Below are 26654 nucleotides of genomic sequence, written 5' to 3'. Positions count from 1 at the left end.
CTGCAAAAGCCTAAAGGGTATTTTTTTTTCCTGCATGGATTTCACATAAAAACAAAAGGATTTCCTAGTGCTAACAAAGTGAATGAAATCCTAAGGCCGGCGTCACACTAACGAGTTTTACAGACGTATGAGAGGCGCAGAAAATACGCATTGCACACGGACCAATGATTTTCTATGCCCCAGCTCCTATCTGCCGTATTTTACGGATCCATATTATACGGTCTTGTATGGCTGTAGAAAATCGCAGCATGCTGCGTTTGTCAGCGTATTGCGCAAAAAATACGCCAATGAAAGTCAATAGGGGCGAGAAAAATACGGATTACACATGGACCAACAGTGTGACTTGCGAGAAATACGCAGCGGTGTTCTATAGAAAAGCCGGTAATTCAGTGCGGTGTACAGTAAAATCACACTGACAGGTTTTATTAGAATAGAATTGCTAAAATAAATGTCTACACAAAGTATAGGGATATATATATTTATATATGTCAGTGAGACATATACTGTATATATATATATATATATATATATATATATACATATATTTATATTTCATACAGCGCTAGATAGCAGAAAAGCCGGTAATTCAATTGCCGGCTTTTGCTATCTCCTTCTCAAACCCGACATGATATGAGACATGGTTTACATACAGTAAACCATTTCATATCCCTTATTTTTTTACATATTCCTCATTAGTAATGTTACAAGTGTATGTGTGTAAAATTTGGGGGATCTAGCTGTTAAAATAAAGGGTTAAATCACAGAAAAAATTGGCGTGGGCACCCGCGCAATTTTCTCCGCCAGAGTGGGAAAGGCAGTGACTAAGGGCAGATATTAATAGCCTAGAGAGGTACCATGGTTATTGCCCCCCCCCCTGGCTAAAAACATCTGCCCCAGCCACCCCAGAAAAGGCACATCTGGAAGATGCACCTATTCTGGCACTTAGCCCCTCTCTTCTCACTCCTGTGTAGCAGTGGGATATGGGGTAATAAAGGGTTAATGTCACCTTGCTATTGTAAGGTGACATTAAGCCAGGATAATAATGGAGAGGCGTCAATAAGAGACCTATCCATTATTAATCCAATAGTAGTAAATGGTTAATAAAACACACACACATTAGGAAAAAAGTATTTTAATGAAATAAAGACACAGGGTGTTGTAATAGTTTATTATACTCTCAATCCAATTGAAGACTCTTGTCACCTGAAACAAAGTTAAAATAAAAAAAAAACAATATCCCATACCTTCCGTCGTTCAGTCTTGTCCCACGCTGTAAATCCATCTGAAGGGGTTAAATAATTTTACAAGCAGGAGCCTGCTAATGCAGCCGCCCCTGCCTGTAAAAACCTGGGGAACGAATGGAAAGCCGGGGAACATAGCTACCTAGACTTGCGGTGCTGCGCCCCCTGCTGGCATAACCTCAGATGAACTCGAGCGTGGGAATTTTTCAGAATATTTTTTCACGCTCGAGTTCATCTGAGGTTATGCCAGCAGGGGGCGCAGCACCATGAGCCACGCATACAGGGGGGATGGCAGATGAGCCAGAGCCACCCATGCCTACAGGGATGGGGATATGAGCCACGCATACAGGGGGGATGGGAGATGAGCCAGAGCCACCCATGCATACAGGGATGGGGACATGAGCCACGCATACGGGGGGATGGGAGATGAGCCAGAGCCACCCATGCACACAGGGAGGGGGACATGAGCCACACATACAGGGGGGAGATGAGCCACCCATGCATACAGGAGGAGTGAGATGAGCCATGCATACAGGACGGGGGGAGAGATGAGCCATGCATGATGGGAGTGGGGAGCCGATGAGCCATGCATACAGGGAGGAGGGGGAGATGAGCCATGCATACAGGATGGGAGGGAGGGAGATGAGCCATGCATACAGGGAGCGGGGAGAGAGATGAGCCATGCATGATGGGAGCGGGGAGCAGATGAGCCATGCATGGGGGGGGAGATGAGCCATGCATACAGGATGGGAGGGGTGGTGGGCCACTATGCAATATGCGTGGAGCATCATATGTGGCCATTACACAGTATGAAGCATCATGTGTGGCTATTATACAGTATTGAGAATCATGTGTGACTATTATACAGTACTGAGTATCATGTGTGGCCGCCCATTATACAGTATGGAGAATCATGTAGAACCATTATACAGTATGGAGCATCATGTGTTGCCTTTATACAGTATGGATCACTGTGTGGCCATTATACAGTATGGAACACTGTGTGGCCATTATACAGTATGGAGCATCATATGTGGCCATTATACAGTATGGAGCATCATGTGTGGCTATTATACAGTATGGAGCATCATGTGTGGCCATTATACAGTATGGAGCACTGTGTGGCCATTATACAGTATTGAGCATCATGTGTGGCCATTATACAGTATTAAGCATCATGTGTGGCCATTATACCGTATGGAGCATCATGTGTGGTCATTATACAGTATGGAGCACTGTGTGGCCATATTTTCTTTTGGTTATAATTATTGTATATGAAACATGGCATGGCCTAAAATTTGCCGCAGAGCACTACGTGCGCCGCAAACTTTATACCTCTTTCCCTTCTTCAAAAGTTGGGAGGTATGGTACCGCATTTGCCAGATCACGGCAAGTGCCGCAAATCCCATAGGGAATTAATGAGGCCAAATGCAGTGTTGCCGTACGTGATCCATTACGCGGCAAATGTAGAAAAACTGCCCGATCTGCTGCAAAAGGCGACCTTCACATCAGCGATTCTTGCCAAAGTCACTGCCGATAGTGTCATACTCACCAAAAAGGGAGCAGCACTAAAAGTACCTAGGGCAGCAGAAACTCTAAATACAGCCCTGATCACTAGTCATAGGTAAAATTCAAAATAACCCGATAAACAAGTTTGCAAGAAAAGTTTCATGAGTTTACTGTAAAGTGTTATTGCCTTCTAATTAGAAAGCTCCCCTGAGGCTAATCACACGACTCCATTATGGTGATGGTTACATCAGACTGTGACTCTTGAGCAGGAACTGGATCTGGAAAAACAGAGACTTACAAGATAATGATTATAGTGACGTACTGAAGAGTGAAAACTTGTTATGGTGTCAGCTACTCCACTTCCTACAGAGAATCAGAGAATTATTCCCTGTGTTTCCTGGGTGTAAATTCTTACGTGAACTCCACCTATTTCCTTTGGTATGACAATGATGTAAGGATACAGGTGATATATATGGACCACATAAATATCTCTGGACAGAACTAGAGACACTAGACAGCAAAACAGGACCTCAAAAATCACAGCGCAGACGACTCAAGAGTCCTCACAATGCTTTCCGCACTCGTCAATGTAAGTGAGACATATGGGAGTATTCAATTTATTTCCTTAAAACTTTCTTTTTTTCTTCTCCCACATTTCTTCCCATAAGGACATGCATACATATTTAGATAGATGTACTTATTTTTCACATTTTCATTCTCTAACACTGAAATGCACCTGTGTATATGCTATAAATATATTATATTTCAAACTTGCAAAAACAGCATGTTATAATTATCATTGTTTCGTATTATATCATTTTATGCATGCCACAATTGCGTTTCAGTAAGAGATCACATTTTCCCACATTTATTTTGTTTTACTACGTTTTTTTCTTCTGCAATCATTTTGGAAATTCAGGCTATTTTGAAACATTTTAACCAAAATATTCAATGTTTATTTTGTTAAAATAAATTCATCTACCGTAATTGTATACAAATACATTGCAATTTTTTTTTATATGTCAATCACTTGCATTTTACAAGTGGTGTGAAGATGGAGCGCCCTCTTTGGTCGGATCAAGTATTACACTCAAATTCAGTTTTCTAAATTTACAGCAAATTAACTAGTCTCGTGATTTTCCTATACCATCATTGTCACTTTACTAAATAATCCGCAATACTTTTACATACATTTTGTATATATTAATTATTTCATAATTAAGTATATAATATATACTATTGTATACTTATTTATATATACTTAATATATATGAATGATTAATTATAATTAATATAATTATTATTTTAGATATATTGCAGTTGTTTTCATTTTTACATTAAAACATGAAAATAATAACAATAATAATAATTTTTATTTCTATAGCACCAGCAAATTACACAGCGCTACATAAATTTAGGGGAGACTTGTACAGACAATAAAGGCATTACGGAATAAACATAACTCAGATACCAAAAGGAGTGAGGTTCCTGCTGCGCAATTTTTGTGCCAGAATTCTGGCATAAAACTTATTGCTATACATTCCTCTGATAAGGAGTAACTCTACACCGCCAGATACTGTTCAGTCAGTGCTGACAGTGTCACACCGTGCATGGACCACGTGTCCTATTGGGTGATAACACTCAATTCTCAATAGACTCCTACAATTACAAAAAGAATAATGGCAGAATAATAGATGGACGACACAACACTTAGTTGTATGTGATCTGTGTATATATATATATATATATATATACCAAATTGGAGAATCATAGTTGTCAGTTTCTCACACTGGAGGAGTTATCCTGCATATTCTATACCAATGTGGCATGTCACAAATGTCACGTGCTCTCCACAAATATTCTACTTACAATGTTTTCTCTTTCTTCTAGAACACTGAGAAAGTTCATAAAATATCAAGACGTATTCACAAGTCTGCTGTGAAAGGTAAATAGTCCTCATGTTACCCCCAAAGTTGTATCTTTGCCTCCATGTGCCCTTGTATGGTGCGGCCAGAATGATAGTAATGCTGACAGCGACTTTCTGAGACGTCGTATCACACACAGATTAAACCAATGTAAGAAGAAAGTAAGAATCCCACTGACCAGCAGAGGATCGGCGCACTGCTAATAATGTGATACGTTTACTTCCAGTGATTGTTGGAAACCAGTTGGAAGACTCAGTAACCGGCAGTTTTGCATCATTTATCGATGGGATCCGCCCGGAGCATCTGTCGGATGTTGTCCGTCACAGAAGTAAACGCATGATACTGGACAACATTGGTGTGGGACTGGTTGGAAGCAACACACACGTCTTCAAGATTGTGGTGAAATACTGCCAGGTAAAGCAACAACCGCGTCCTATGGGATTGTAGAGGAACACGTAGAAGGAGCAAATGCTAAACACAAATACAGCAGATTGTGACCGCAGTAGACCTAGACCTCTCTACAAGAACAATATATTCTTGTAATATACTTTCTGAGAGTCCAAATTATACTGAAATAGATGCTCCCTAGACACAGGTGTAAGGTAGTGTTATATTGTAAATGTTGGAAGTATTGAAGAACATGTATCAGGTCTGTCATTCTTCATTACACAAGTGATCTGGGACTCGTATTTTTGTGTGACAGAGGCTGTATCTATAATTGTATATTTGTCATAGAAATATTGTAATGGTTACATGATTCTGTGCATTATTCCATATTGTAGGACCTGCACTTCTCATCCTTTGGAAATTCTGCCTTTTGTTCTGTCTACGGTCAAAAAGGTTTAAAGCTTTCACCGACCCTGGCCGCCTATGCTAATGGCGTTGCTGTAAGTATATGGAACGCCCGCTAGAGCCGTGGGGCACTCGGTCCCGGGTCCAGTACTTAAGAGGACGTGTCACGGTGGCGACCCAGTCCGTGGCCCTGGGCGCCCATGAAAAAGGGATATTGATTAAAGTTTATGTTTGTGACGCCACCTGTGGTATTCGGTCAGTGGGAACCGATGCTGCTTAAAGGGGTCCTCTGGGGTGATGGTATGGCAGCTAGATGGTATAACTTCCCACAGGTGAAGTAGGTCTCCAGGGCTTGCTCCCATGTGCAGATGGAAATGGTGAATGATGCAGTAAAGAATGAGGACACAGGTTTGCAGTCTCTTTACCTGATTTACTGTAGCTTCAGGCAACCGCACTCCAGGACACCAGATCACAGGTACAGGCAGGGTCCGGCCAGCTTGGAAGCAAGTTGGGAGTCCCCTTCACCAGGTGGAGATGAAAGCCTTCCTCTAAGCGCGGTGATATTGTAGTCCCTTACTGCCTATGGCTTCTGGCAAGGTCCTCACAGTTCTCTTTGTCCTCCATGAAGGTTATGACACAAACCCGTATGACAGGTGACTCGAGCCTTTTTACAGGGTCTCTATCACGACCCGGGCTCTATGTGCCACTGTGTCTCCTGGGTGTTAGGGTGGACAGGTTACTTGTAATAATCTAGCTGTCCTGCCGGTTTCTGCTGTAAGTCTTAGAGTCCCTCACAACCTCGGTCTTCCGGCAACTGGTATCTGCGATATGGGGAGGTAGCCTGGTCGCAGCTGTCCTCCCCAGATGTCACTCGCCCGTGCTTCCCTCTCCTGCACATTCACTGCAAGTCTGTTCGTCTTTCTATATATATATATATATATATATATATATATATATATATATATATATATATATATATATATATATATATACATAGGGGAGCCACCCATAAGCAGGATCAGAGCTCCCCCTTGTGACCTGGAGTGTGAACATGTTGCATGTTTGTGTTTACCTGGTGAAAGTTATCCTTCCTTGCCTCCAAGCTTGACATCACTCTCCCCGTGAGGAAATCAATGCAACTGTGATGACCAGGACCCTGGGGCGCCACATATATATAGAAAAGAGGCATAGTAATCGGAAATCTTAGATAATAATCAGTATTAATTAGTAATCAATTATGAAAGGGATTGTCTGATCTTGTAATAAAAGTCTGCAGTCACTCTGATTTTATTATCTCAATAAAAGGAATCTGTCAGCAGGATTTTACAACGTAATCTGAGGGCAAGATGAGGTAGGGGCTGAGACATGGGTATGTGACTTCAGACGTCTGAATCCTAACGCCGTACACTCTTCACAATGTCAGGATTCTCCGATGTTGCCTGTAAAAGCAGGCAATCATGTGACCACATGTATGCGATTTGCACAAATGTGGTCACATGCCGACTAGATGCACGGCCTAGCACAATTGACTTGTATTGAATGAAGTCAAGTACGTCTAGTTAGAACACACATGCGGTCACATGACCACCTGCTTTTACTGGTAAGACCGGAGAATCCTGACAGCATGCAGTGTGAGCGCTGTAAGGATTCAGAAGTGACTGCAGACTGTTAAGGGGAGAACCCTTTTAATCACAGCACAACATAAAGCTTATATAGCTAATCTGCCCATTCTCCCAGGTACACTCTATGGACTTTGATGATACATGGCACCCTGCTACCCACCCATCAGGCGCTGTGCTTCCTGCCATCCTGGCGCTGTCTCAGATGCTTTCAAATGACAGAAGAGTCAGTGGTGAAGATCTCCTGACAGCTTTCAATGTGGGGATTGAAATTCAAGGAAGACTGATGAGCTTCTCCAGTGAAGCAAAGAATATTCCTAAAAAGTGAGTAGTTAGCCCTATTGGTTAACAACATTATGTTACATTGCTTAATATATTGGAAGTAATTCATGAACTGCTGTTTTCTTACTGCAGGTTTCATCCACCTTCTGTCGTTGGCACCATGGGAAGTGCAGCAGCTTCAGCCAAACTTCTTGCACTAGACAAAGATCAATGTACCCATGCCCTGGCGATCGCAGCCTCTCTTGCTGGTGCTCCGATGGCAAATGCTGCCACTCTAGCTAAGCCATTACACATCGGCAATGCTACTAGATTAGGTCTGGAAGCCGCCATTCTGGCTGCTAATGGTATGGAGGCCAACTCTCTCATACTTGATGATGTGCCTGGATGCTCTGGTTTTAGCGCTTTTTATGGTGATTACCAGCCTAAAGCTCTTGCTTCACCTGGAAAGCAGTACGAGTTTCTTCTTGAGAAGCAAGACATTGCTTTCAAGTCTTTCCCAGCCCATCTCGGAATGCACTGGATAGTGGATGCTGCCGTCTCGGTGAGGAGCAGGTTTGAAGAGCAGTATGGATCATTCGAACCATCTGCCATTCAGACTATTGTTCTTAAAATTCCAGTCTCCAAATACATCAATAGACCCTACCCTGACTCTGAACATCAGGCTCGTCACTCCTTCCAGTACAATGCCTGTACGGCACTGCTGGATGGAGAAGTCAACATTAAGTCTTTCCATGATGACAAAATGTTTCGTAAGGAAATCCATAATCTCCTGAGCAAAGTGGTAGTGGAGCACCCACAGGACAATGAAGCCAACTTTGATAAGATGTATGGAGAAGTGGCCCTCCTACTCAAAAATGGAGATGTGATCATAGGAAAATGTGACACTTTTTATGGGCACTGGAGGAAACCTTTGAGCCGAGAATCTCTGCTGAAGAAATTCTTGTCCAATGCTGGAGACATCCTACAGAAAGACCAAATTCAGGCTGTAATACAGATGGTAGAAAATCTAGAAAGTATCAGAGATAGCTCACAGCTTCCACTACTGCTCCAATAAAGGCAAAACATTCTTATTATTTGCAATATTTTGTAGCCGAGAGAAGAAAAAACTGTGAATTCAGATGTTTACGAAGAGTCTTATAATCCGCCCAATGCAAAATGGTGGTTGAAAGCCTCAACAAATGAGAGTGTATAGTGTATGTTCAATAAGTTTTAGTTTGGGTGTGAATATTTATGTATATTTATATTGTGTAAGGTTATCGTCTGAGTGTATTCATCATTGTGGGGATAGCCGTCAGACTGGGATTACAATGCAACGTCTGTCAAAGAAAGATATGCAAGTGAATCATGTGTGCTGGGTGCACATATCCCGAGTCAATGGAGACTGCGGAACACCACTTGGATCTTTCTCATGTTGGATCAAGCATAATGATGTGGCTTCTGGAAGAAAAAAAATGATAGTTGGGCTTTATTTGTACAGTTACTAATCATTTATGTACTGTATTTTCTGGTTAACAGAATTCGATAAATGATTCATCAGTTTATGTTCAGCCTGGAAAAGTTGGTGAACTCTGCTGATGTATGTGCCCAATCACAAAGTTCTCCATTAGCATATTTACAACAATGATTTTTTTTATGTACATTAAGTTATTAAATAAAGTTTTTTTCATAAAGTTCTTAATATACAACTTTTATTCTTTATGTCAGTTCTTTTTAGTATCCTAAAAGTTGAATTATGTAAATGTTGCAGTGCACCTCTACAACAGAAGAAAGCATTAAATCCTCATGCGGGAGCCAATTTTACAACATAACAGGAAATAAAACAGTGGGGGAAGAGGAAAGGGTATTGAGGTTTGGTAAGAGATAGTTAGGCCATGTGCACACGTTGCGGATTAGGCTTAGGAATTTTTGGTGCGGATTCTGCATCTCTTGGCACAAAAAGGAAGGTGCGGATTTGATGCGGATTTTGTGCAGATTTTGTGCAGTTTTACTGTGTTTTTTTTACCCCTTCGGATTTCTATAATGGAATGGGTACAAAAACGCTGCAGATCTGCAAAAAATTAGTGACATGCTACTTCTTTTAATCCGCAGCGTTTCCGCACGGAATTTTCCGCACCATTAGCACAGCGGTTTTTTTTTCTCATTGATTTACATTGTATTGTAAATCACTTGAGGATCCGCAGCGTTTCTGTACTGCAAAATACACTGCGGATCCGCAGGAAATCCGCAACGTGTGCACATACCCTAAGAGTCCGATTCTCAACCCGTGGTTCCACATCTTGATTCACCTCTAGAAAACTATATTGACAGTATGGCAGGTGCTTATCTTCTCTGTCTCTGACGCTCTGGAACTCCTGCCTGACGCTCTCTCTTCATCTTATGTACTCTGTCCTTCTGAGGCTCGTTACCTGTGTGAGTAATGAACTCTGGGCCATACTGCTAGGCATCCGGACACAGGACCCGTCTCTGATCACTCTGTTCTTTCAGTCACTTCCACTAGGATCTCACTATCCTTTGCCTCTGTCTCCTCTCAGGATAAGGACACAAGGACACGCAATGCTCACATTAGACCTTAGGTCTTCTTTTTATTCACACTGGACCGTTTCTAAACTCCTGACAGGAAAGTGTCACTGTCCCTTCAATTTAGCCCTTCCTACTCTGGGCTAGTCCTAACCATTAACTCTTGCTTTTCCTATTCATGTTACACCTTACAATAACACACTTGTTCTTCAAAGGGGAATATGGGCAATATGTCCATCTCCTTATACATGACACACCAAAAAACTGCAGTGTCAAAAATGAAAGGAGAACTTGTATAAAACAGACATACTCAAAAACGCAATGAAAAAAACACAAGTAACGTAATTGTTATGACTGCAAAAGCACAATCACAGAGGTAATATACAAACCAGGGAGACAAATACCTGAACTGAACGGTTCCCTACTAGGTAAAACCCTACTCTGCCCTGGTCTGTCCCTACCTGACCGCAAAGGTTGGCACCCTAAAATAACGCAATGGCGCTCCCACTCGACAGCGGCTTACCCTGAATATCCTTAGCAGCTCCTAAGGCCAGTCTCACACGTCCAGATAATTCCGGTACCGGAAAAATCGGTACCGGAATTATCCATGTCCGTGTGCCCGGGCATTTCTGTGGCACATCAGTGTGGCACACGTGTGCCGCCCGTGTGCCGACTGGGTACCACACGCACCGTGCAGGAGACAGCGCTAGAGATAAGCGCTGTCCCCTGCATCTGGTGCTGAGGCTGCCATTCATATCTTCTCTGCAGCAGCGTTTGCTGTAGAGAAGATATGTATAATCCTTTTTTTTGTTTGTTTCTCGTGTTTAAAATAAAGATCCATGTTCCCAACCCCCTCCCACCCCCTGTGCGCCCACCCGCTGTTATTAAAATACTCACCCGGCTCCCTCGCTGGCGCTTCTTCCTGTCCTGGCCGCACCTTCTACTGTATGAGCGGTCACGTGGGGCCGCTCATTTACAGTAATGAATATGCGGCTCCACCCCTATGGGAGGTGGAGCCGCATATTCATGACTGTAATGGGCGGCCCCACGTAACCGCTCATACAGTAGAAGGTGCGGCCAGGACAGGAAGCAGCGCCAGCGAGGGAGCTGGGTGAGTATTTTAATAACAGCGGGCAGGCGCACAGGGGGTGGGAGGGGAGTGGAAACATGGATCTTTATTTTAAACACGAGAAAAAAAAAAAAGAATTATTCATATCTTCTCTACAGCAAACGCTGCTGCAGAGAAGATATGATTCGCGGCTTCAGCACCACATGGGGGGACAGCGCTTACTGTAGCGCTGTATCCTGCACGGCACACGGACTGCACACGGACAACGTCCGTGTGCGGTACATGTTTTACACGGACCCATTGACTTTAATGGGTCCGTGTAATCCGTGCGCTCCTACGAACACTGACATGTCTCTGTGTTTTCCAAACGGATACACGGTCCATGAAAACACGCTGACATGTGCAGAGACACATTGATTTTAATGTGTCTACGTGAGTCAGTGTATCCGGTACGTGAGGCAACTGTCACCTCACGTACCGGAGCCACTGACGTGTGAAACCGGCCTAAGATTGCTAGAGTTGCAGTTCCCTAAGAAATAAAGGGATCACATAAAACACAAACCACAGCACAGTGAATGAATCCAACAAAGTCTATCACCAGCAGGAAACACCAGTAGGGGAAGGTATTTAAAGCTGCACCCAAAAGCTGATAGGACAAACAGCGTAAATGAAGAACGCCTGTGTTAAGCTAGCCAAGCTTCAGCCAGAAAAGATGTTACGGCTATGTGCACACATTGCGGATTTTGCTGCGGATCCGCAGCGGTTTTGATGCTGCGGATTCGCAGCTGTTTTCCATGAGTTTACAGTACCATGTAAACCAATGGAAAATAAAATCCGCAGTGCACATGCTGTGGAAAAAACGCGTGAAAACGCTGTGTTGTTTATTCCGCAGCATATTCATTCTTTGTGCAGATTCCGCAGCGGTTTACACCTGCTCCATAATAGGAATCTGCAGGTGTAAAACCGCAGATGGAATCCGCACAAAACCCGCATAAAATCTGTGGTAAATCCGCAGGTAAAATGCAGTGCTTTTTACCTGCAGATTTCTCAAAACAGGTGCGGATAAATCAGCAGAGGTTCCATCTACGTGTGCACATACCCTTAGGCTGCCGTCACACTAGCAGTATTTGGTCAGTATTTTACATCAGTATTTGTAAGCCAAAACCAGGAGTGGAACAAATACACTGCGTGCAGAATTATTAGGCAAGTTGTATTTTAGAGGATTGGAATGGAATGTAGGTCAATGACCTGTAGTTACCTTCAGTTGCGGTGATGCGCCCTCTGCTGGATGTCCTCATATGAACTCGAGCCTGGGAACTTTTCAGAATATTTTCCCACGCTCGAGTTCATATGAGGACATCCAGCAGAGGGCGCATCACCGCAACTGAAGGTAACTACAGGTCATTGACCTACATTCCATTCATTCCCCGGGGTTTTACAGCCACGAGCACAGCTGCATTAGCAGAGCTCCTGGGTGTAAAATTAGTTAACCCCTTCAGATGGATTTACAGCGTGGGAACAGACTGATCATCGGAAGGTATGGGATATTGTTGTTTTTTTATTTTACCTTTTTTACAGAGCGAGGGTCTTCAGGTGGATTACGAGTCTAATAAAATATTACAACAACCTGTGTCTTTATTTCATTAAAATACTTTATAATAATGTGTGTGTGTTTTTTAACCATTTCATACAATTGGATTAATAATGGATAGTGTTGTGACTTCTGTTGTCGGGCTCCCTCCTGTGGTCATGAATGGTACTTCGGCTGGTTCTGTCCATGGACTTCCTCTGGTGGGTGTTTCTGAGTTTCCTTCCACAGGTGACGAGGTTAATTCGTTAGCTGACTGCTCTATTTAACTCCACTTAGATCTTTGCTCCATGCCACCTGTCAATGTTCCAGTATTGGTCTAGTTCACTCCTGGATCGTTCTTGTGACCTGTCTTCCCAGCAGAAGCTAAGTTCCAGCTTGTATTTCTTTGGTTTGCTATTTTTCTGTCCAGCTTGCTATTTTTATTGTTGTCTTGCTTGCTGGAAGCTCTGGGACACAGAGGGAGCGCCTCCGCACCGTGAGTCGGTGCGGAGGGTCTTTTTTGCGCCCTCTGCGTGGTCTTTTTGTAGGTTTTTGTGCTGACGGCAAAGTAACCTTTCCTATCCTCGGTCTGTTCAGTAAGTCGGGCCTCACTTTGCTAAATCTATTTCATCTCCTCTGTGTTTGTATTTTCATCTTTACTCACAGTCATTATATGTGGGGTGCTGCCTTTTCCTTTGGGGAATTTCTCTGAGGCAAGGTAGGCTTTATTTTTCTATCTTCAGGGCTAGCTAGTTCCTTAGGCTGTGCCGAGTTGCATAGGGAGCGTTAGGCGCAATCCACGGCTATTTCTAGTGTGTTTGATAGGATTAGGGATTGCGGTCAGCAGAGTTCCCACTTCCCAGAGCGTGTCCTTTGTTAGTTTAACCATCAGGAGACAGCGCTAAAGTTTAGTGCTGTCCCCTGCATCGTGCTGAAACCACAATTCATATCTTCTGTGCAGCAGCGTTTGCTGCAGGGAAGATATGAATAATCCCTTTTTTTTTAAGTTTATCGTGTATAAAATAAAGGTCCATGTCCCCACCCCCTGTGCGCCCAACCCCCCCCCCCCCCCCCCCCGCTGTTCTGAAAATACTCGCCAAGCTCCCTCGTTGGCTGTCGCTGCTTCCTGTCCTGGCCGCACCTTCTACTGTATGCGGTCACGTGGAGCCGCTCTATCTTTCTACCTAATGATTATTTAGCCTTTGGTTTTTTTATGTTAAAACCCTGTAAAATGGTTTAAAGGCATTGTCAAAGAGCTGAAGGGTGGGGGGATTATATGCAGGAAATGTCAGGGGAAAAACACAAACTAACATTACCTGTTTCTGTGTCACTCTAGAATCCCTGTCACTCTAGAGTCTGTGGTCATTGGCAACCTTTTTCTAGAGCAATTATGTGATGTATATCCATGTGGCCGCTGTAGCTTATTACTGGCATACATCTTGGCTTAATTTCTAAGGCCGGTAATTATTTATCGCGGCAACATACAGCATCTCACTGGAGGAAAAATAAAGACCAGTGGGAAGCCCTGAGCATCAGTGCTAGAGTAGAAAGGGATTAAAGTGGTGTGTTTTGTGGGTTGTCTTTGATTTCTAGATCTTGCCTGATTTGACCACAACTACGTACGGTTGTCACTTGTGCTCATCCTTTTGGAGAGTCTTAAACACCCGCACCCATATACATTAGAATAATGTTGGTCAAACCCACTGAACTTTTCAGGTTCAGGGGACCAACTATTATGTATGTTGGCGCCAGACAGCTGATTGTCTCAGGAGCTGACGATCAGGCATGTTTGATTCTGGACTGTAGATTGTTTTGTCCTCCTGGAGGTTGGCCTCCAGCAGACATGATACTTGGTGGTGTCTTGTAGAGGACACAGGAGCGATCTTGTGTAAGGAAGAAATGGCCGAGAACAATAGGCTGAAGCATGATACGCCCATCTACTATGCATGGTCAGCTTTAGTTACATGAATTGTTGTCACCTTGGTTTTGTCACTGATGTAACTTGCTGACCTCTGTCTATTCTGCAGGTGGCCATATGCAGGAACGGCAGGAGCCATTCAACAGCTGGGCTGTAAACATGTCAACAAACAGGTCCACGAAGTCCACATAGATGCGAAGAATAAGCTGGTCACGACGTGCGCCTTCATGAGTAACAGCCCGCTACACGAGATATTTGATGGCATTGGGGAAATGGTTAAAGCCGTGCTCAAGTTGAGTTAAATGAGAAAATTAAACATTGAACCCGATATTTATTTGTATACAGAAATAAAGAATCACTTTGAAATAGACCTGATTGGTGATTACAAAATATATATTTACTTTTTTTATCTTAAATTGCAACTCAGGGTTTAAATTAATATTCTGCTATTACGCAATGTATAAAATCCTGAACTAAATAACAGAAGGCTTCAGAACAAGTCGCCTTTAGCAGAAGGCCATACTTAGAGTTCATGTTGTCTTTGGTATTCTGCGTTTATGCCCCGTATTAGTAATTCAGGATAACAATACTGACCCTACAGTTTAGATAAGTGTTTGGAAAAATTCCGGTTACGCCGATCACTAGAGGAGTTGCACAGAGGGTGCGACCAGAACTGTGCATGAGGAGGGACCATTGACCGCCAGGGTCTATTACACCTGGATGTAGCTTTTCGTGCGTAAATTTAGCTGAAATGTATTGTGGCAGAGACCCGCCATCTCCCTGCACTGCAATACAATCAGAGGCTAGTAGCGGACATCAGCGTACCTGTCATGGGCGGTGCATGGTAGTGATGTCATTCACTGCCCGTGGTGGACACACCGAAGTCAGTTTCACTGACTATTGAAGAATGTGCCACGTATCGTGGGAGTGAACTAAGGTAAAAATAATCGTGTGTGTGTATATAGAATATATTATATTTTAAATGTGTTGGAGGAGCGGAATGGGTGACTATTTTTGGGTTAGACCAGGATGGGGGAAATTAATACTGGAAGGGATCCAGGACAGTCATATGGGGTGTGAACATATGTTTTTATAGGATCTAGAAAGCTATAAGAAGTCATACTTGTGACTAACATGCTGGTGGGGTTCCTGGTCCAAATTTGGAACCGAGGCCATTTTGGACTCTAAACACACCAATGACTCTCCCCTCATGCCCTGATACACATGCACAATCAGTACAATGTGCGCAGGTTTGTAGCAGGGAGAAGGACAGGATGTGCCTTAACATTTATAACACTTGTAGCTGCAGTCGTTTTAGAAACTAGTGTTGCACCTGCCCTTCACTTAGCTATAGAAATGTCACCTCACCGATCCAGAAACTAGACCAGTCCATGGTAATTGTTTGTACACATGGAATATAGTCATGCATTGGTGTATACCATTACTGCACACAAGAATATACACTGCTGTATGTATATACACTCACCAAGTAAATGTACATATGATACATGCTGTTTGTGAGTGTCTAGTATACACCTATTGTATGTATATCAGTACTGTATATTTTCATTAGATAGTGGTTTATTTGTCTATAGAAGTACCAAGGCTGTGTATATTCTTGTGTAAGCTTCAGGTGCTTTGCTGGGGTCCTAAAACATAAGGGACCTAATCTCCCCATATCACACTACCTCTACAATCTATACATATAATTACAGTATTCAACTATTGCTAACGCTAAAATATAATATACAAAGACCAAGATTACTACTGTACAAGGCCAAAATAATACAGCTACACAATGTCCATTACACCATGAGTATATAACATTATAATATGACCATTATCTCTATATAATAAAACACACTGTGCAAAGACCAATAATACCACCATACACCTATCACTACATAATCACTGAAATCTATTAAGTCATTACTAAAGAGAAAAAAAGTAAAATAAGCATGCTATTAAAAAGCTCAATAATGCCACCATACGGTGAGTATAGTGGTAGATACCAGTCCTGCCAACCATATTACAGAGATTACTGTACAGATATATAAAATACCGTGACTTGCAGCTGACATTTGTTCTCATGGAGTCGTTAACTTTTCTCGTCTTTTTCATCCGGTCCAGACTGAAATGACAACTTCTTCCAGCCAGGACTCATCTGTAGAGTCTACAGCGAAGACACATTTAACTTCTCACATTTCGAGCACCGTCCCCCATCTTTTAAGAACCTGCAAAATCTCCCCATCCTGCCTGCTCTTCTAGCGTGGAACAGTAACCTCAATTTTTCAAAAATTATGTAATTACAATGATTACCCCTCCACCAATAATGCCACAGACAATGCGCCATATAGAGGGGCCTCTAAAAATGTTTCCTTTGGAAAGTACTAATGCCCCCACTGTGCTACCTAGGAAGTGATAATGCCGATATGTTTCCCTGAAGGTTATAGTATCCCAAGTGCCCCATTCAAATAGCAAATAGCCTTGAGTATCCCCTTAAAGTAAGATTGCCCCCTGAAAAGCCCAATGAAAACTAATAATGCACCCATTTAAAACAAACAATGTCATGAGCGTTCCAACAGGCCCGCCTTTATTCAATATGATGAGGCTACCTTGGCACCCTATGTATAGTATAATGGTCCTCATAGCTTCCTATATACATTATGAGGCCCGGTATACAATATGATGGTCACTACTCGAGTTGAGCAAATATCTTTGGGTCCCCTGCTTATTCGGCAAGTATAGCGCTAGCCGAATAAGCTGCAGAGGGAACCCGGACTCATGAAGTGCATCGGCTGAACAGCTGATTGGCTCCGCAGCTGCATGTGTCGCGGCTGTGTCACTGTCACAACACATGCGTGGATAGTCTGTGTGTTGGGCTCTCCATGCATGTGCTGTGACTGTGATACAGCCGTGACACATTCAGCTGTGGCACCGATCAGATGTTCGATGGTGCAATCCAGGAAGCCTGGTTCCCTCTACAGCTGATTCGGCTAGCGCTATAGCTTGCTAAATAAGCAGGGAACCGAAGATATTCACTCAACTCTAGTCACTACAACCCCTATCCATATTTTGGGGCCTAACAGCCCCTATATACAATGATGCCCCCTCAGCCGCTATATACATAATGGGGCCCACACTCCTTATATACCATAATTTCCCCCACAATGCCATATATACAGTATGATGATCGCCCACAGCCCCAATATACATTATGAGGTCCCCACAGACCCCTATGTATAATATGATGAAGCACCCACAGGCTCCTTATATATAGTATGATGTTTCCATAGCCCTCCTATGTATAGCATGAGGCCCCCTATATGATGCCCCCACAGTTACCTACATCTAGAATGAAGCCCTTTATATAACTCCTCTATATTTAGTATGATAAATGGTCCCACAGCTCCCTATATATAGTATGATGGTCCTATAGCTCCCTGTATGATGGTCCCTACAGTGCCCTGTACGCTGCATGATGGCCCATCCAACTCCCTATACACTGTATGATGGTCCCCACAGACCCTTATGTCACAGGGTCCTTCTCTGATACCACACAATCAACAGAGCGAGAGAAGTGTGAACAATCCCAAGACCTTTATTATAGGCAAAACTAAAAGGTCCATAAACAATCCACCACACTGAGGATACAATAGTCCAGAACTACATGTATACTGTATTATGGCCTTCACAGCTACGTGTATACTGTATTATGGCCTTCACAGCTACGTGTATACTGTATTATGGCCTACACAGCTACGTGTATATACTTATATATTCTTACTAGATGGCAGCCCGATTCTAAAGAATCGGGAGTCTAGAATCCATATATAGTTTATTTATTCAAATGTAAGAATAATACAATTAATAAATAATAGTAAGAAAGAACAAAAAATGGCTGCACTCACCAGCTCTTGACAATTCTTGTTATTTAAGGTACAGTTACACAGGATCCATGAACATGCTTATGAGGGGAGGGATGAAAGACATCAGACTTAGCACGCTGTTTGCGCTTACGTGCGGCATCGGCGGCTTTTCGCTCTGCATCATTACCATACTTTATATCAGACCTGATCTTACGTGCGCCATCATAAGCTTTGGACTCTGTGTCATTAGTATACTTAACAGTGTCCATGCGCTTGCATCTATCCTCTGTACTCTTGTTAGAACGCTGTTTGCGCTTACGTGCGGCATCGGCGTCTTTTTTCTCTGCATTATTAGTATACTTTCTATCAGACCTAATCTTACGTGTGCCATCAGCAGCTTTGGGCTCTGTGTCATTAGTATCCTTACTATTAGAGCTCATGTTGGCTGAGCTAAACAGCTTTAAGCGTGGTGGTGGCAAACAACAGGTTAATAAGAGGCAGTGTCAGGTAGTAGGAAAATAGCCAGTTAATAATAGGCAATAGTTCTTTGCAGGAATGCAGATATTAATAAATAGGCAGTTTATATTGCAGAGAAATTGCTGGGCAATAATGGACAATGTCCTTATGTGGCAAATAATAGAGCAATATACCCAATGTGGCAAAGAAGAGGTTAATAAACGGCAGTCTCTCAGTATAACAGTCAGTGAATAATAGGCAGTATATGGAGAAAACACCAAACAAAAGTTCAAAATTGGTGTGAAAATGTCACTGAACCACTTCACAACTAAATATATATAGTTTTGGTAAATGGTATTATCATTTTTTTGACGAAATTCGGCAGGAGCTTGAAGAGCAACGTCACTGGGCCCGCCTCCACGCAGTAGAAACTTGCTGTGAGGTAAAAATTCAAAAATCACACCAAAATGGTGGGCGGAGTGTGTCACAGTATGGCACGTTTCTGATTGGTCGCTCGCAGCAGGCGGCAACCAATCAGACACTGGACACTGTTGACGTCACTTATCTCCGGACATTAGCTCCGGACATTAGCTCCGGACATTAGCTCCGGACATTATCTCCGCACATTAGCTCCGGACATTAGCTCCGGACATTAGCTCCGCACATTAGCTCCGGACATTATCTCCGGACATTAGCAGGAAGTAGTATTCTAGGCAATTATATATTAGATATACTCTCTCATGGTCTCACTGCCCTTATACATGGAATTATGCCTCACACTCCCTCTTAGGCCTCCTTCACATGTCTATAGAAAACACATACGTGAAAAACTAGTACCGGTGTCATCATTGTTTTCCATCAGTGTGTCATCCGTGTGTCCGTTTTTACTATGAGTAATAAGGAAGAGAGATCGACCAATGCATATGGCATGTACACACCTAATATGCAATAAAATACACAATTTTATTGAACACCAATGGGACATACAACCATAAAAAAATCATTTAAAACCACATAGAAATTGCAAAATGACAACTCCCCTGAATGAGTAAGAGGCAAGTTACAGCCCCCTGCATTATTAGTGGTCCTATTATGCTCATACTTACCTGTTATGCATATAGCACGTACCTTTCTATCTTGTTCCCTCTGGAGATACTACCATAAATTGGTGATCTATTTCTCTACTTTTTTGTATATAACTCTTTAGATCACGTCATGCATATCGCACCTGTTATGGGGACGCCCAGTGATGTTTGTTACCAGCTTTCATTGGGATCTTTATTATTGGCATCTACACATAGAGACAGGTGGTAGGATTTTCTCAGATGATTTCATGTTGTTGTTTATACCTTTTATTGCAGCGGTTGCTTATTACTGAGCTTCTATTACTTGAGACTATACAATTATTGTGTGTACCCCACAGTATATCATACTCTGTGTTTTTCATGGACCCATAGACTTGTATTAGCCCTTGTCATCCTGCTGCCAGAAAAAAACTGACATGTCTCTGCGTGTTTTGTATGGCCACGCGGTCTGTGTAAAAACACAGACAAGTGAACAGCCCCATAGGTTATAATGGGTTTGTTGTGGTATCCGTGAAAAAACAGATACCACATGTACTGGAAACAGATGTGTGAAGGACGCCTTATATATGGTATGATGGCCCCCACAACCCGATAATATAAAAAACAATAAAGATTATGCTCACCTCATCCTTATTCCCGGTACTGCAGTCTCTGTCTCCTCTTCTGACTTCTATAGCTGGCCTGCAGAGATGGTGCAATGCAATTACCCCATCACGCCACGTGGGTGTGTACGCTGATGTCTTGTAAGCTGCAGGTGAGTCGCCCACCAGGGCCGTGGGGTACTCGGTACGGGGTCCGGTACTTAAAGGGGATGTCACAGTGGCGGCGACCCGGTCCGTGGCCCTGGGCACCCAAGTAAAAAGGGAAGGTCTTGTAAGGGAGTTGTAATAATGTTTGTGTTCATGACGCCACCTGTGGTTCTCGGTCAGAGGGGACCGACGCTGCTTAAATGGGTCCTCTGGGATGATGTTACTGCAGCAAAGATGGTGACGCTTCCCAGAGGTGAATCGGGGTCTCCAGGGCTTCCAATGTGTATGGCGAGGGTGGTGAATGCTGGCAAATAAAGGGAGGACACAAGGTTATAACGTCTTTACCTGGTTTACTGGTGGTAGCAGGCCACAGTCCAGGGTACCAGGAACAGGTGGTGATATGGTCCGGCTGGCCTGGAGGCAATGGTAGATCCCTCTCCCAGGTGAGGTCCGTAAACCTTCCTGCTCATGCTCATATGCGAGGTCCTTGCTGCCTGTGGCTTCCTGACAAAGTTCTCTCTCTCCTGTCCTGGGACAGTTACCCATATGGTGGGCAGTGCAGCCTTTTTATAGGGTCTCTATCACGACCCAGGCTCCTAGTATACTGCTTCACCTCCAGGTGTGTGTGCGGACAAGTAACTTTTAAAGTCCTTTGTCCTCCAGTTCTGCTGTGCGACTTAGGGTTCAACACAACCTTGGGCTCCCGGTGCCCGATTCCTGCGCTTCTGCTCAGAGGGTGTCCGGTCACAGTTCCCCTCTAAGCCCTTTCCTTCTTCTTTGCTCCTTTCCTCAGATGCTCATTATATTCCAACCCTTCAGTTATCTTCCTTTCCTGGAGCTGCAGCTCACACGTGGCTGCATGGCCCCACTCTCTGCTCACTCTCCTCCACTGTCTCTGAACAACTGACTAACTCCAACTGACGAAGTAAATAAGGCAGCACACTGCAGCACTAGAACATACAAACTTGAAAAACGAAATTTGAACTGCATTACTGCATAGAAATATGAAAAATGAGAGCGTTTAAGTAAATAAGGCAGCACACTGCAGCGCTAGAACATACAAACAGGTGTTTTAATTACAGCAGGTCCAATACCCCTCCACAGAGAGAGAGAATTTTAGTCTAAGTAGAGGTTTCACATGTACCCATTCAGATGGAGACGTTTATTCTCAGCGAGGTAAGGCAAGTGTAGGACCTGGTATAAGAGAGATGCCGTAAAGGGGCTACCAGGTACACATAAAGTCAAATACACTGCCGAGACTAATATGACCAATTAGAATAATATTTATTGAAAATTATACAAAATATGTTAAAATTTGTACCACATATGTAATAACAAGTGATAAATCCGTAAGTACATAAATACAACAGATCCCAGATCGGACCACCATCAAATATACAACATACAACCAATGTGCTTTGCTAATAAATGTAGCCCTGCTGACAAACCATGGCATTTAGATTGCCCATTGTAGTTCATATGTAAAGTACCAGTGGTATGTAACAGCTGTCACACCGCCAAGCCGGTCAGACATAAATCAATAGTGATGCACAATGGAGTAAGGTCCAATGGTTTTATTTACCCATAGTTGGCGTGGCAAGTCCCGTCCTGGTCTGCTGTAGATAACCCCAACGCGCGTTTCGCGTCTGGTGATTACCGCTTCCTCAGGGGGCGTGGCCTAATTCGGATCTCCATCCGGTTTATATACAGGTCGTCACCAATCAGGCGACGATAGTGCCGATTCTAGTGTGCATGCGTGAACCGCATCCCTGCGTTCCAGCCCTCATGCTCCGTCGGCTCTCCACTATCACGTGAGCAGGCTAGCGCTACGCCCACATCACGTGACAAGCAGTCGCCTTTGAACACGGGGCTGAAAATCAGGTGCGTATAAAGTGACTAGTGCCAATAAAAAGTGACAAGTGCTATCGTTCTCAGTGGTCGGTCAAATAAGATAGCCGGCTACCACAATATAATAGGTCAAATTCTCTACTGGGGGTACAATCCACCTAACTCCATGGGCAGAAGTCCCCTCCAAAATAGAAAAATGATACGGTTCACGTGCCATAAGGCACAGTGAATTAAATAGTGCCAGAACAGCCTAAATATAAAACAAAAAGTGAGAGTGACATAAAGTGAGCCATTACATAATGTGGAATTACATAACCTATATTAAAATCATCAATCCCACTGTCTATTCCGAGATACAGGGGCAACCCATGAAAAGGAACAAGATAAATGTTTATATATCAGTAAATCACTCATATCTACTTATAACCATACCAACTGATTAGCTTATGTATCAGAACACACCAACAAGATCACTGTGTATGCTCTGTGACACGTAACAAATATATCATTTCATGACACTTTGTAATCCTCAGTGTGTTCTATTTAAGAAGTTCATGTGATTTCTTCAGGCATGGATAACTTCCTGTGCCACATCCATGTAGACGTCCCCAATCACGGAAGGCAGTCGGAAAGAATCAGACTCACAATATTCTAAAATAAAACAATGACAGAGAAACAAATTAAAATCGATGGCTAATGGCAAAGGACAGAAAAGCATACCCGACATAATCTATAGGAAGGATGAAAAACACTGGGTTTCATTAAGACCCATGGGATATTATGATTTGCGTAATTCTGGCTTAAATCGAGATAGGAGTGTGGTCAGACATAAAAATCTCCAAACCAGCCAATCAACTAAGAAAAATAAAAAGGGATTGGAGGTAATAAATCTTTCAACGCACACACTTACGAATGACCAACTAGAGGTGTTACAAAAGGGTCTGACTTTTTCTCCGACTAATAAATTCGATCTTTTTACAGCCGTCAAAGATCTGTTCCTCTTCTCAAGGAAATTAATTTTCAAAAAAATCTTTGAAAAGGACGGCTGTATTCAGACAACTGATGACGCGGAGAGGGAGGCATTGATGGCACTGGAGGATCTACTTAATGAACAAACATCAACGGTGAGTACGTTTCCACGAGATTGTGGGCCCAGGTCCACCAACTTTCCCCCCTTGTCTCTGTGTCCTGCAGTGGATATATTCACTAAAATGGTTATCAAAGAATTTCAAGGTATATCCACAAGACGTAACAATGACAATTTAACATCTAGACAAAGAACAGCGTTAGAACAGTTACGCAAATATGATGACCTAGTGATCAAACCAGCAGACAAGGGGGGAAATGTGGTCCTGTGGCCCAACTCACTTTATGAGAAAGAGGCATTCAAACACCTCAGGGATAAAGAAACGTATAAAAAATTGGATTCTAATCCAACCAACACATTCTTCCATGAACGTGAAGGGATATTAACGGATGCCCATGATAGAGGCGTCATCCCGAAGAAGGTGCTGGATGGCCTACTTACAAAATTCCCCAGAGTTCCCACTCTCTACTTCATTCCTAAAATACATAAAAATCCCATCGATCCGCCGGGTCGTCCGATAGTCTCTGGCATAGGGGGTTTGAATGACCCTGTTTGCAAATTTATTGATTATTATCTTAAACCACTTGTGGAGTCGCTCCCCTCCTATGTCAGGGACACGTCGGACGTGCTCCGCCGGATCGATGGGATACAGCTTGAGGACAACATGTGTCTGGTGACTGCAGACGTGCAGTCACTGTATACTTGTATTGGCCATAGGCAGGGGCTGGAGGCTGTTCGCTTCTTCTTGGGTGCAAGCAATTGGGATGGTGCCATGTGTGAGCTGGTCATGGATTTGTTGACTTTCATTTTGACAAAGAACTTTTTTGTCTTTAGGGATGTTTTTTATTTGCAGCAGCGTGGCACTGCCATGGGCGCGGCCTGTGCGCCTTCCTTCGCCAACCTTTTCCTGGGATACTGGGAGAGGGAGATTTTTGGCGGAGGGGGGCCGCAGGCCGTGGACCATGTGCAGTGCTGGCTGCGTTACATTGATGACCTGCTCATCATATGGCAGGGGCCTGATGACGCGTTGCATGAATTTATGCAAGAATTAAACAATAATGCATATAACATCAAGCTGACGTATCAGACAAGCAGGACCGAGGTGGACTTTCTGGACATTAAAATCGAGGTTGATGAAAATCTGTATTTACAGACATGTTTTCAGAAAGTCCACCTCTGTCAATTCACTGCTACATGCGGACTCGGGCCACCCATATAGCACCATTAGGGCCATCCCGGTTGGTCAGCACCTAAGAATGAAGCGGATATGCTCTTCTACTGCTAAATTTGAAGCACAGGCAGCTGATCTCAGAAGTAGATTTCAAGCAAGGGGGTACAGTAATAGAAGTATTAGAAAGGGATATTTGAGAGCTAGACATTCACCACGGGATGAATTATTATGCTCAGGAGGAAGAAAACAAAAAAGGAATGAACAACATGATGTTGTACAGTATATTACAACTTACAACAGTGAATGGTCTACAATGAGGGGCTGTCTCCAAAAACATTGGGACATCCTTAGGAGTGATCCAACGCTCTCTAAATGCCTTACTGATTACCCTGCAATGACTGCCAGAAAAAGTAAAAATTTGAGAGATCTGCTGGTCTCCAGCCACTATGCCCCTAAAAAAACAACTGTGTATGACTTTGGCTCGGGGGGACCACCCAAAGGGTGTTTCCCATGTGGAAACTGCATTACGTGCCCAAATATCTGCCGGACCACTACTTTTGATTCAGTGGACGGTGATAGAACTTATACTATTAACCATCATATCAACTGTAATACAACTCAAGTAGTCTATTATGCGGTGTGCGGGTGTCCAAAAGTTTATGTGGGTTTAACATCTCGACGTTTAGGAACTCGCATACGTGAGCACGTACGCGACATTATGGCCGCAAAAACAGTGACGGATGTGTCGCTGTTAAAGACAATACCACGTCATTTTAGACAATTTCATGGGTGTTGTCCCAAAACATTTCAAGCACGAGGTATAGATCACGTCGTCTGTGGCATAAGAGGAGGTGATGTTAAGCGCATACTGGCACAGCGAGAGTGCCGTTGGATTACCCTATTGGGCACCATGGCTCCCATGGGTCTTAATGAAACCCAGGGTTTTTCATCCTTCCTATAGATTATGTCGGGTATGCTTATCTGTCCTTTGCCATTAGCCATCGATTTTAATTTGTTTCTCTGTCATTGTTTTATTTTAGAATATTGTGAGTCTGATTCTTTCCGACTGCCTTCCGTGATTGGGGACGTCTACATGGATGTGGCACAGGAAGTTATCCATGCCTGAAGAAATCACATGAACTTCTTAAATAGAACACACTGAGGATTACAAAGTGTCATGAAATGATATATTTGTTACGTGTCACAGAGCATACACAGTGATCTTGTTGGTGTGTTCTGATACATAAGCTAATCAGTTGGTATGGTTATAAGTAGATATGAGTGATTTACTGATATATAAACATTTATCTTGTTCCTTTTCATGGGTTGCCCCTGTATCTCGGAATAGACAGTGGGATTGATGATTTTAATATAGGTTATGTAATTCCACATTATGTAATGGCTCACTTTATGTCACTCTCACTTTTTGTTTTATATTTAGGCTGTTCTGGCACTATTTAATTCACTGTGCCTTATGGCACGTGAACCGTATCATTTTTCTATTTTGGAGGGGACTTCTGCCCATGGAGTTAGGCGGATTGTACCCCCAATAGAGAATTTGACCTATTATATTGTGGTAGCCGGCTATCTTATTTGACCGACCACTGAGAACGATAGCACTTGTCACTTTTTATTGGCACTAGTCACTTTATACGCACCTGATTTTCAGCCCCGTGTTCAAAGGCGACTGCTTGTCACGTGATGTGGGCGTAGCGCTAGCCCGCTCACGTGATAGTGGAGAGCCGACGGAGCATGAGGGCTGGAACGCAGGGATGCGGTTCACGCATGCGCACTAGAATCGGCACTATCGTCGCCTGATTGGCGACGACCTGTATATAAACCGGATGGAGATCCGAATTAGGCCACGCCCCCTGAGGAAGCGGTAATCACCAGACGCGAAACGCGCGTTGGGGTAACCTACAGCAGACCAGGACGGGACTTGCCACG

The 26654-nt window shown here is 43.3% G+C and overlaps 1 protein-coding gene across 1 annotated transcript; it reads left to right on the top strand.

Annotated features, from left to right (window-relative positions):
- The first annotated feature begins 3044 nt into the window (after positions 1-3044).
- LOC138662109 (cis-aconitate decarboxylase-like) lies at positions 3045-9041 on the top strand. Its single transcript, XM_069747251.1, has 6 exons — positions 3045-3339; positions 4641-4695; positions 4902-5089; positions 5458-5562; positions 7205-7410; positions 7501-9041. The coding sequence occupies exons 1-6, from the start codon at positions 3319-3321 to the stop codon at positions 8420-8422; spliced, it is 1497 nt and encodes a 498-aa protein (XP_069603352.1). The 5' UTR covers positions 3045-3318; the 3' UTR covers positions 8423-9041.
- The last annotated feature ends 17613 nt before the right edge of the window (positions 9042-26654 follow it).

Source organism: Ranitomeya imitator, chromosome 2 (assembly GCF_032444005.1).
Source record: "Ranitomeya imitator isolate aRanImi1 chromosome 2, aRanImi1.pri, whole genome shotgun sequence".
Lineage (NCBI taxonomy): Eukaryota > Metazoa > Chordata > Amphibia > Anura > Dendrobatidae > Ranitomeya > Ranitomeya imitator.
This window is presented reverse-complemented; position numbering and strand designations above follow the sequence as displayed.

Excerpts from the sequence above, each read along its gene's own strand:
- LOC138662109 (XM_069747251.1), top strand. The coding sequence starts at position 3,319 with ATGCTTTCCGCACTCGTCAAT. Across the intron at positions 3,340-4,640 it reads TGCTTTCCGCACTCGTCAAT|AACACTGAGAAAGTTCATAA; the intron begins GTAAGTGAGACA and ends TCTTTCTTCTAG. Across the intron at positions 5,090-5,457 it reads TTGTGGTGAAATACTGCCAG|GACCTGCACTTCTCATCCTT; the intron begins GTAAAGCAACAA and ends TCCATATTGTAG.